Source organism: Platichthys flesus, chromosome 22 (assembly GCF_949316205.1).
Source record: "Platichthys flesus chromosome 22, fPlaFle2.1, whole genome shotgun sequence".
Classification (NCBI taxonomy): domain Eukaryota; kingdom Metazoa; phylum Chordata; class Actinopteri; order Pleuronectiformes; family Pleuronectidae; genus Platichthys; species Platichthys flesus.
Genome location: NC_084966.1, coordinates 11,547,852 through 11,560,463, shown reverse-complemented (window position 1 = coordinate 11,560,463; position 12,612 = coordinate 11,547,852). Strand labels below are relative to the sequence as shown.

Genomic DNA, 12,612 nt, shown 5'->3' with positions numbered 1-12,612 from the left:
CAGAGTTATTGTTTATGACTACATTACTATCATATGATAGTTTGTAAGATGTTTAACCAATAGCTATCTTTACTTCTCACCCTAGATTTGCATAATGACAAATGTAAAGAGGGTGAAAATTGCATTAAATCTGTTCTACCCACACTAGTTTCTATTTCATTAGGAAGACAGTATGTGTTGTTTTTGCATTCATACCGTCCATCATGAGAGATGTATGCCATGGATCCATGAACATTAGACGTACTGAAATTTGAAGTGTGTATCTTTTATATTTAAACTTCCATATGAGTGATGGTTTCCTCACCAGATGACACAAACATCTGACACAGAATAAACCATACCAATGAATACATATTGAATGCTAGTGGCCTGCAGAGGGTGGTGAAAACTGCCTAACACATCACTGGTTCCTCACTCCCCACCATTGAGGCTGTCCAGAGCAAGAGATGTCTGCGGGGGCTCGCAGCATTGTCAAGGGCAGCTCACACCCCAGCCACAGACTGTTTGCCCTCCTCCCTTCTGGGAGACGCTACAGGGTCCTCCGTTCCCGGACCAGCAGGTCCAGGAACAGCTTCATCCCTGTGGCTGTCACCCTGCTAAACTCTGCACCACAGTAAAAGCAGCTGCCCCGCACCACACACAGCTCCTCCAGTGACTATACTTCCCTCCTCCACCCTGGCTTGGACTGCCACCCACCGTCCTCCAACCATTAAACATTTGCACTAGACTGCTACTTTTTTTTGTTTACTACTGTATAATCCCACCAATGGTGTATTCATATTCATATATATTGATCTTGCTCATAGTATATTCATGATTCTTATATAATAAAATACCTCTTAATACTGCACTAGTCCCTATATATTTCTTACTGTACATATCTTAGGTATTTACAAATCTTACTTCACATTTTCAGTTTTTTAAATTTGCACATTACTCTGCACTTTTACTGCCTTTATTGCACTTCTGGTTATATTTAAAAAGCCCTTCTACTGTGCAATGACAATAAAGTTGAATCTAATATAATCTAGAAATGGCTTGTGCGTGTGCTTTAAATTGATGGGTGATATGAGGAGTTTTGTTCTTCAGAGGTGAGTGTGTGGCTCTTAAAAGAGCCTTTGTGTCGTTGGTTTCCAGCAACTTTGCTTTACTTGGACTTGGGGGCCTTCTCGGTCTTCTTGGGCAGAAGAACAGCCTGGATGTTGGGCAGCACGCCGCCCTGAGCGATGGTCACTCCGCCCAGGAGTTTGTTGAGCTCCTCGTCGTTGCGGACGGCCAGCTGCAGGTGGCGGGGGATGATACGGCTCTTCTTGTTGTCGCGGGCGGCGTTTCCAGCCAGCTCCAGGATCTCAGCGGTGAGGTACTCCAGCACAGCCGCCAGGTAGACGGGGGCGCCGGCACCAACGCGATGTGCGTAGTTGCCTTTACGCAGCAGTCTGTGAACACGACCGACGGGGAACTGGAGCCCAGCGCGGGAAGAGCGAGTCTTTGCCTTCGCTCTGGCCTTTCCGCCGGTTTTGCCTCTGCCTGACATTATGGATGTAGATCGTTTCCTAACACACGTCAAAAGAAACTGCGGTGAAAAGGTCGAACACTCCCCTATATATACGCGGATCGAGCGGGACGGTTCATGCCGGACCAACCAGAATAGAAGCCTCCAGCTGAGCAGCGGGGGACGGCCGACCCTTTTGTCGAACAAGCAGACAGTACCCGAGGAGGAGCCTATCACCGATCTGAAGCAGCGTCACCATTTCCTGGCTGGCTCCGCAGTTTAAAAGCAGAGTGTCTCTCTACCGCTTCACTCTTTCTCCCGATCGCAGAGAAAAGCAACCAAATGGCAAGAACCAAGCAGACCGCCCGTAAATCCACCGGAGGCAAAGCCCCCAGGAAGCAGCTGGCCACCAAGGCTGCGCGTAAGAGCGCCCCGGCCACCGGCGGCGTGAAGAAGCCTCACCGTTACAGGCCCGGTACCGTGGCTCTGAGAGAGATCCGTCGCTACCAGAAATCGACGGAGCTGCTGATCCGCAAGCTGCCCTTCCAGCGCCTGGTGAGAGAAATCGCTCAGGACTTCAAGACCGACCTGCGCTTCCAGAGCTCCGCTGTCATGGCTCTGCAGGAGGCCAGCGAGGCCTACCTGGTCGGCCTGTTTGAGGACACCAACCTGTGCGCCATCCACGCCAAGAGGGTTACCATCATGCCCAAGGACATCCAGCTGGCCCGCCGCATCCGCGGAGAGAGAGCTTAAACTGCTGCTGCTCCACTGACCATAACAACGGCTCTTTTAAGAGCCACTTCACTGTACTCAAGACAAAAGACCTTTGTTGCCCTGCTTGTGCAAGACTGTTAATACATATAATTGACTGCAGAGATTAAAGTAAATATCAATACCATTAAAGCATTAAATAAACCACTTTCTGTAAAGTAAACATAGTACAGCACAAGGAGCATTTACACAAGTTTAAACATTTAACTGCAGTATAGTTTTATAACATTAACTAACAGCAAACGGTTACTATTTCATAATACTACATAAATAGTTCACAGTGACACATATTTGTTACATTATTAGCTCTGCAAAGAATACACATAGTAAATTATGCAAAGTAAGACCTGGCCTGCTTTTAATCTAATATTAATTAATATCGCTGCTTTCACTTCACCTGTTAAATGGAACCATCGTTAGAGATGCAATGAAATAAATGCTGTGGATGCTGGAGAGTCCTTCTATAATTAGGACTTCATTTCATATCCATGTTGAAATAGTCAATTTGACTAAATATTCACTTCTTGCTTGATTTTCTCTTCAGCTATATATATATATTATCTATTTTAAATTTAGATATTCTATGTTATTTACTTTTTCTAACATTTCTTTGGGGGGGGGGGGGTTGTAATTACTGAACATTGCTAGAAGATAGCCAGTGACTGCTTAATGTTATTGTTTTGCATTTGATAATAAAAATCTTGAGTCTTGAAGGAATGGTCAAATTAATATTGAGGCACATTTCTCTCGTTTAATACAAAAATTCAACAGGTTGTATCATTTATTTGTATGGATGAGTATGTATAGCCTTGCTTGAATTTGCAATGTCTCTGCTGTCTGATTTAGAAAATACCATCTTTGGTTATTCACATTAACAATAGGATATCTGTTTATGTAAGTAAAATAATAATTAAAACATGACAAATGTTTTTGAAAACTATTTGTCTCGTGAGTGAGAGATCCCTGTCAACCTGTCCATACGTTACTCTTAGTCTTCTCCGACTTGAATAGGCAATAAGACATTCATATTACTAATATAGGCCTTAGTGTCAACAGACATACTGTGTATTCAGAATCCACACAAGTGTGCAGTATGTGAGAGTGTTTGTATAGTTTGCTGTGGGTAAATCGTAGCATGTAAACAGGTAATTTAAACCATTCAAAAATACTTTATTTTTGTAATTCCCATGCTCACTGCGATAACTCATCGTTGTGGACGGACAGCTACAGGTGGCGGGGGATGAAAAAAGCAGGTTAAGGATGCAACCACAAAACCATGACCATTTTTCCTAAGGTCCATATCTGCATTAGAGACCAGATGAATTTAGTAAAACAGAATCCAGCAGAATGACAGTTTGAAATCAACAACACTTTCACACATACATGAGGTGCTTTTCAAACTGTTCAGTATCCAATGATGCTTACTGAAAGATTAGCATATTAACATATTCTGTATATTATCTATTCTCAGAGTAGTAAACAAACAAGGTATATTTGTCAAGCGTAATAATACTGTAAACAACTTTGAAGAATTTATTCCTCTTTCCATTTTGCATTCCACCACCCAAAATGATTTACACCTAGCTATGGAAGATAGAATGGTATGTATATATATATACATACCATTCTAACCACCAGGGGGTAGAACACCTCCTCAAAAATATCGCGGATCACTGATAGAAACCACTATTAGATTTAAAAATTCATATTTTTAAATTGGAGTGACTATGCAGGATGTTAACAATGTATTCATCATGATAATCCTTTTCAATTTGATTAAACCATGCTCCATTATTAGTTAAAAGTTGCTGTTTAAATATTGATGAACATGTCATTAAAGTCAGGACAGTTTGTCTCCATAGAGAAAGTGTGTGGCTCTTAAAAGAGCCGTTGGTTTGATGTCTCCGCAGAGTGGTTTACTTGGAGCTGGTGTACTTGGTCACGGCCTTGGTGCCCTCAGACACGGCGTGTTTAGCCAGCTCCCCGGGCAGCAGCAGGCGGACGGCGGTCTGAATCTCCCTGGAGGTGATGGTGGAGCGCTTGTTGTAATGAGCCAGACGAGAGGCCTCACCGGCGATGCGCTCGAAGATGTCGCTCACGAAAGAGTTCATGATGCCCATGGCCTTGGAGGAGATCCCAGTGTCGGGGTGGACCTGCTTCAGCACCTTGTACACGTAGATGGCGTAGCTCTCCTTCCTGGACTTTCTCCTCTTCTTTCCGCCCTTACCGGGGGCCTTCGCCACCGCTTTCTTGGAGCCCTTCTTGGGCGCGGGCTTCGCTACTTCAGGCATTGTCACGAGATTTTTTCGTTCAAATGAATTCAGACGTTGGTGGCCAGGCTGTATTTGAACATATCACATGTAAATCATTGTGTGCTGTTCCCTCTCTGTCATTGGCTGAATGTGGAGTGCCAGTGTAACAGCACGGGGGAGTGTCTCCATGTTCATGAGTCCATTATTCTGCTGCCGACAGAGGCTGAACTGTTCAGCTCAACTGGAACATTTGGGGTGTTAAGAAATGTAAGATGTCCCCGAAACTTATTAGGATTTATGTTTGTATCACATAAGTATCATTACAAACAATCTAAACCAAAGCAACCTGATAAATGCACAGCTCTAAATGATAAGGGACGATTCATTTCACTGGTTTTGGTGCAAATGAAAGTGACAACAAATGCAATAAAAAGAAGTAAAAGCAAGACCACAACAGAAAGGGAACAGTTTTATACTTGCCGGCCCTTGACATTGGCTCTCTCCTCATCCTTCCCAACTGAATCTTCTGAAGTTTCGTGCTCTGCTAGTGTCCGTGTCACTACCTGTAGCATGAGGCGGTGCCTGAAGTCCTTTCAGGTAGCAGATATAATCTAGCTCCTCCAGGATAGAACATCCAAACGTGCAGGAGCAAGAAGGTTTGTTGTGTGCCGTAGAAGAGCATCAACCCATCAGCAGAACCGGTATCGTCTCCTTTGTGCGTGGAACATCTACAGGTGTAGCTGGCCACTGGGGAACCGCCCTGCCAAAGAAAAGAAGGGAAAAAGATGATTATGATAAATTTGGCACGTGTTTATTATAATCGTCATTATTTTTAATTGATTAAATTAGACACATGCTATAGAAACGTGGTCCTGCCTGCCGCCTCTGAATAGTATAGTCCAATTAGCTTCAACGTCACGACCTGTTTAATAGAGTACAGGGAGATTTCAGACGGTTAAAAGTCGCCAACATCTCTCTGATAGACTTTCATAATAACACGCTGTCTTTCAAAGTGCAGGCGCTGCAATCCCAGACAGCACACACACACAGAGGCCCTGGGGGCCCCACTTACTCGCTCAGAGCAACACAGTGATACGTGAGGAGCGTTACCATGAACAATCTGGTAAGGGACTTTGTTGAAGAACAGTGGACACAGGTATAGTACAAAGTTTCTCTCTGGTAACTTCTCATTGCACAACCAATCAAGTGCTGTGTTTTATTTGAGAGTGTATTGCAATAGTGTGTCCATTAACCAGTGAGTAGGTCAATAGGTCAGTCAGTCAGGGTCCAGAAGGCTTCAGTGTAAGGCCCTTACCAAACTCCCGAGGTACGAGGGAACGTCAGTGTCTAACGCATGCTGTGGTGTGCACGTAGAGGACCACTCGTGTGTTCTTCATATCAGCAAATGAAGATATGTGAATTTAGATATGCACTTAATGGCTGTGTGTCTGTGTGTATATATTTATGTGTGCGTGTGGATATGTGTGTGAGTGTCTGTGTGTCTGTGTATTCATGTTAATGTCTGTTTGTTAACCTATTTGAATTAAAATACAAGTCAGATAATGTAAGTAACATGATGAATTTATTTAACTTGGCCAACATTTCTTTTTTCTTGTCTCACCACTCTCCCCACGTGCTTGACTGAAAGATGGAATGAGTAATGTCAACTTCACTTCCTTAATTTGTGGTCAGATTGTTGTTATAGATATTTTATAGTTATGCTGTTACAGGGGGTGACTCATTTTCACCTACGCCTCAACATCCATTCAAAGCAACAAACTGGTGAGGTGCAGCACCTAATCAAACAGCTCTGTCCCTGGTCCTTTTTAATTACACTCTGATATTTAACTTAGTGTTCAACTGATCAAGTTGATGCAGCTACAGAACTCCTTTTCAAAACTCAGAACAGATCAGAATCTGCAATAAAACAGGAGAAGCTGAGCTACTGGAAAACAAAGCATCTGACAGGACATGTAGGAGAGTTCAACTGGTAGTGGACGTTGTTCCAGTTGACATATCTGGAGAGCAGCTCCATCTGTTGGCTGCCTGGTATTACTACAGTATAAATACACACACATATGTGTATATATATATAACAGTTCACCAGGCGTGTTGGTTTATCCTAAATAAGAGAAGAGCCGGACTGGTCCAATTTAAATATTTATTGAGATGCAATAAAAGTTTAACAACATAGCTATGGACAATTATCACAGCCTAGGCTAATTAAGTTAGCAATAGGTAGTTAATAATGGCCCCGAACAAAAGGGGTTTGATATAGTTATAACAGTAGATTTAATATGATTGGTTATGAAAGATTGAAGGGGAGTCACCGCAAATCAATTTGGTTCTCCCTTGTTGGTGCACAGGCATGTCCACGCCTCTTGGCACAGAAATCCAGGAAGTGACAAGTAGCCGCTCTCTGTGACGCTACTACTACTCTGATAGTTGCTAAGCAAAATGTTCTCTTCATGAAAGGCCTTGACACAGCTGATGCCATGTGGGCCATTGGAGAAAGGAATATGATGTTCCTGCTATATTCAAACAATGTCCTGTTGATGTAAACATTAGGGTCCTCGAAACCAAAACAACGAGACAAAACAATGTCAACAAAGTCACTCTGTCCGTCCTCCAGAACTTTATCAGACAGCTGCTTGAAATATATTTGTGAATGACTCTAAGGGAATAATGGTTTAACAATTATAAGATTCATTATTAACAATATGCAGCAAGGGTTATTTATAAATCATTTGAATAAAGGCCTTATATATGGTTCAAACTGATCATGCTTCCCCCCCCCCCTTTAGTTGCAAAAAGTTTCAGTCAGACCCAAATACCATATAGAATTTAAATTCCTAACAATCCCTCTTTTCACACCATTTTCATTGTGTGAACAACTTACTGGGGTCATCCATGTACCCCTAACCACCATCCCATCCAGTGCTGTTCGGACATCAGTTTAAGAGTCAATGATCTTGGATTTTAGCCTTGTTGAGATCCTTTTGTGGAATTAATACTTTCCGTTTGTCAGGTTGCAAGAGGTGCAGCTGTCACCGGATGGGAGTGGGTTGTGGAGACATGGAGCCCAGATCCCATAGATTGAAAGGAAACAAACAGAAAAGTGATTAATATGCTGCAGTGAGTAACTGAGTTTAAAGTTGATTATATAAACTTATATTTGCAAAGGAAAATAAACAAGCAATCAAAACAAGACATACAAGTAGACCCTTCTTTTGAGGTCAACAATTTCTTTAAGAGTAGTAGCCTAATAAGTGGACATTAAAAAATAAAGATTCAAAAAGTGGCAGAAGAGTGACAAAAATCTTTGGCATTTTATGAAATATTAAATGATCAACAAGCTAAATTTCAATAAGCAGCAGATATGACAGCGTTTGAGTATTTGTGTTCAAACCATTCTCCAAAAATCATCTGACTGCTTCTATACATGATAATTCAGAAGCTTTGACTTCAAATTGCCCTGTGGTAACACAGGAATCACATACACAGGAAAAATGTGTTAGAAATGAGATTCAACAAACCGCTTCAGAGTCGACAGCTGAAACAGATTAAATAAAACTCACTCTGACACACTTTTCTTTCATGATAAAATAATAAAAACATAAGTAGAGCTTAACAACACCTTTCAAATTAAGAGCATTGGATGTTAAGATAATTGGTGAAACCAAAAACTAAAAACCATCTTCCCTGAAATTAAGAGTTTAAAGTGTTGCAACAAAATTACAATATAATTATAGATATGGCATTCAATAAAGTGTAAACAAAGTGCTTGTATTATGGTTTGTGCTTTTCATTTAAGATGAAACACGTTATGAGTTAAAGTGTTTTAGACCTCTGATCCTTGAGTTGGATGCAGATTTATTCCTCTTTAAGCGGCGAAACATATTTATTTTAGGTCTCAAGAGTCTTACAATAGTTACATTGAGGATGAATCAAACTCCTATTCTAAATTGCCCTGTACTTGGTGCTCAGCACTTTGAATGGCGCATCAGAAACAGGGAAACGGTCCATGGGCATTTGTATGGTCTTTTAAGTGTTGTGTGAATTGCATGTATCATATTTGTGTACTAAGTTCTCTGCCAGAGTTGTCATGTGTTGATGCCACCAGAGTATTTCTATGTTCTTCTGAGTCCGTTTCCTACTGATATGTGTGGGTCCAGGGGCCTGTTTGAGAAATATCTGGGCTAGTTTGGATTGGAGATCTTCTCTGAGTTTGATCTCTTCTTGGGAGAGGGCCTCAGACTTATGTGGGCCATGTTGATGGGTTTTGATTCGAAGGTGACCTTCTGTGGACACTGCATTGGTCATAGCCGTTGCCGTGTTCCCCGGCGGCAGATGGCATCTGGTGTGGGTGCGGGGGGCATGCCTCTTCCTCGGCCTCGTCCTGGGGGTCCTCCGCGATGGGGGCCTTGCCCTCTGTAGGGGTTAAGGTTAGGGTTAGGTGTTGATCGTCTTTGTCCCATATTAGGGCAATCTCGGATCCAATGGTCAGATTGGTCGCACCGATGGCATCGATTATCGTTGTAACCTATGGTTTGATTGTCTCTTTCAATGTTCCTAGCCTGCACTACTGCGCCTGCTATTTCCAAATGTAATCCTGACACGGCAGCCATCTGATTAAGGGGCTCTTCCCCTGACCGACGAGTCTGCAGCTCTTTGAGTTCTCTCCGAACTTCCAGTCGTGATTTTTCCACTTCTCTGAGGTTGTTGCTTAGCTCAGCCACCTCCTCCTCACACTGTCGCTGAATAAATGAATAAATGAATAAATGGATCTTAATCTTATTCCTAACCATAGCTTTATCTTTCTCGTCATCAGTTAATCTCTCAAACCTTCAGTCAACATTCTTTTACTTTCTTTGGCAAGTTCTTTACAAGTTTACGCCTCCCGTCCATACATACAACATACATCAGATGGCAGGCATATAGCCTCTAGTCTATTTTCCTATTTTTTCTAGGAAAAAGTTGTTTTCCTGTCAGTCAGTTTTCGCTCAGTCAGTTTTTTCTGTGTCTCAGTCAGCAGTGTGACCTTGACTCTTTTTCGTCTCCTCCTCTCTCGTTTTCATAGACAAACTTTTTCATTCAACCTAGATTTAGTATTTTTTGTGATTCCAGGCAGCCTAAAAATAAATTGAAAGATTATTCCCCCTATTTTCTCCCGATTTAGTTTGAATTTCTAGTCGCTATTTTGTTTATAACAAAAGCAAAAAGTTAAATCTGATATCAGGTATGTTAATTTCCCCTCAGAATAAGCTCTTTAAGCCAGTGATTGATAATAAATAAATGCCCTGAGAATAAACTCTTTAATTCAAACTAGTTCATTTACACGAAGCAAAAAATAGGAATCTTAGTGATATTCCCACATCGACCTCCTAAAACTTTATATTTAACTACGACACCTCTCCTGAGAGAAGGGAACAAAACACAAACAAACTTTTCTGTTCACCTTTGGTGCAAACAGAATATTAATGTCTCTGTGCTTTATAATTTGGGCCTGATTCAAGCAACAAATGCGTCTCTAGGTCACAAAAACATCCTTGAAAACTAATTCTATGATCAATGCGTTTTACACAGAGCTAATAGTGATTGCAACGATTTTAACAGGTTTTTATTTACAGTGTTCCCCTGCTTTTACATCTTAAGTCACTGTCTGAAAATCTCAAATAAGCTCTGATTTCTAAACGTGAAAGACACAACACAATAACTTTTACAAAACTAAGCCAGAATAAATCCTCTCAGGTCTTTGTGTTATGAATAATAAACCACATAAGCCATAACGGACATTTCATATATCCATGTACATATGGAAGCTTTACCGTGGCTACTGCAGCAACAGCAGCTCCACGGAGACAAAAACAAAACAGCAGACAGCTTCCTACGGTGATCAGCCTCAGTGCTGAATCACCATAGATTTTACAAAACTAGTACAATTCAGGTGAGCTCACAATAATATTAATAGCAGCTTGGCGTCTTATCCCATTTTAGGCTAGACTCAGAATAACGGTAAAGTCTGTCAGTCAAGCTCCTGCCTCGTCAGCACAGGTGCTAGGTGCAGAGTTATCATATTATTACCTGAGTCCCGTTAACTAATGTTAGGCACTTGATTCAAAGTTGCACTCTGGGTTGTTAAGCTTCAGATCCGTCGAAACTGATGCCACGGTCAGAACTACAATATTTTCACAGCCGTTATATTCTGAATTCAAGGGCCGCTCCAAAGCTTTGTGACTGGTTGCAGTGAAGCGTCTGGTCTCGTCATAAAAGCGCTGCACTTCCCAGTACACAATATTTTCGCAGACCCTTATTATCATTGCTTCAGGATCGATTCAACAGGGTATCTGGCCCGTTAAGCACCTGTCCCCGTCGGAACACCACTCCGTCTCCAGATCCCACTGCAATCGTCGTCACTGAATCTTCTATCTATTAGGACCCGATTCAACAACAGGGTATTTGGCAGTTTTGTCCCTCACTCGCCGGTGCAGGCAAAAACCGCTTCCTCCAAAACCCCCTGACTAACTCAGGTTGCAGTTTGTTGTATTTGCAAACAATTGTTTGAATCGTCAAATTTGGAAATCTTTTGCGCCAAGCTAAAAAACCTCAAATCCTTCTCTTGGTTTCTCTATCTCATTTCCCCTTCCTCTCATTTCTTTATCTCATTTCATTTTATGTCTCTATCTCATTTCATTTCTTTATCCCATTTCATTTCATGTCTTTATCTCATTTAATTTCTTTATCCCATTTCATTTCATGTCTTTATCTCATTTCATTTCTTTATCTCATTTCATTTCTTTATCTCATTTCATTGCATCTCAAAAAATACAGAACTTATTTATGTCTTACCTCCGATCTCTCCACCGCACTCTCACACCTATAACAATGACTATCTAACTAATACAGAATTTGCTAACAGGTTTCTGCCTACCTTGTGATTTAGAGCTCTTATGAGAATGCGGAGGATCGATCGGAGCAGCCTAGACCTCGAGGTCTGCGGTCTTTCTGGTCAAAAGATTCCTTCTCAGGATCAGGTCTGTCAAAAAATGTTCTTAGGATCACGTCGGGGTCACCAAATTGTCAGCCGTGTTGGTTTATCCTAAATATGAGAAGATGAGCCGAACTCCGTTTGTTCAATCAAGTATTTATTTAGAAAGCAATGAGAGGTATCAATCAGCAAAGCAATGGGCATCCAACAAGTCGCATCAGAACACGAGACCCATCAGAACGCATCAAACAGCCGGCGCCTGTCTATTTCATTACAGTAGATCTTGGTTCTTCCTCCTCGAAAGTGCGCAGGCGTAGGCCATCCTCTTGGTATTGGACTACGGAAGTGACAAGGAGCCACTCCCAAGGCCTTGACACAGCTGATGGCATGTGGGCCAATGGTGTTGACAATTGGAGAAAAGATGATTGTGTTCTTGCTATATCAAAACAATATTCTGTCTGTACAGACATTCAAAACCATGTAACCAAAACAACGAAACAGAACTGTGACGCTCACACATTCTAATTTCAAGATTACACACTAGGAAGGAAAAGGTTATTTATTAATCATTTGTATAGAAAACATTATATCTGGCTCAAACTGCTTCTATCTTTATTCATTTAGAGTTGAGTCAGACAGAGAATATAGGTAAAATATTGAAATCCTAACAATTACTCAAGTTCTAGTTGCACCTGAAAATTAAGCCGATGATCAAAGAGATCCTTATTACAGTATATACCATGATGTTTTTCATGGTATTATGTGCCTGTACGATTTTGACAGTGGAGTTAACTATTGTGCAGGTGATGATGTACACAAGGACATTATGCCAACATGTTCTGCAGAGAACAACCACTTGACTGAGAAGCGACAGTCAGTTTTGACCAGCAATATATGTTCAATTGGTAATTGGGCTAACTGAAGGCAATTGTACCTAACCGTTTGCAAAGGTGTGCTAAATCATTTTAAATTTGTGCAAGCTGTTGGAAATTGTACTTGTCATTGCAAGGATGAGGAATGAGATATTCCAATCTGTTGTGAACAAGTGCCCAGTTGTTTGGAGGTTTGCACGTGTTGTTTTGAGAATGTCATTTCTGTTTCGTGAAATG

At 41.5% G+C, this 12,612-nt stretch overlaps 3 protein-coding genes across 3 annotated transcripts; 1 reads left to right on the top strand and 2 right to left on the bottom strand.

Moving 5' to 3' along the window:
* Positions 1-1,147: 1,147 nt before the first annotated feature.
* Positions 1,148-1,534, bottom strand: LOC133933506 (histone H2A-like). Its single transcript, XM_062380636.1, has one exon. It carries the CDS (start codon positions 1,532-1,534, stop codon positions 1,148-1,150), a length of 387 nt encoding a protein of 128 aa, XP_062236620.1.
* A 300-nt stretch (positions 1,535-1,834) lies between these two features.
* LOC133933474 (histone H3) lies at positions 1,835-2,802 on the top strand. The gene has a single exon (XM_062380605.1). It carries the CDS (start codon positions 1,835-1,837, stop codon positions 2,243-2,245), a length of 411 nt encoding a protein of 136 aa, XP_062236589.1. The 3' UTR covers positions 2,246-2,802.
* Positions 2,803-3,429: 627 nt separating this feature from the next.
* Positions 3,430-4,554, bottom strand: LOC133933526 (histone H2B-like). The gene has a single exon (XM_062380657.1). It carries the CDS (start codon positions 4,552-4,554, stop codon positions 4,180-4,182), a length of 375 nt encoding a protein of 124 aa, XP_062236641.1. The 3' UTR covers positions 3,430-4,179.
* Between the last annotated feature and the right edge of the window lie 8,058 nt (positions 4,555-12,612).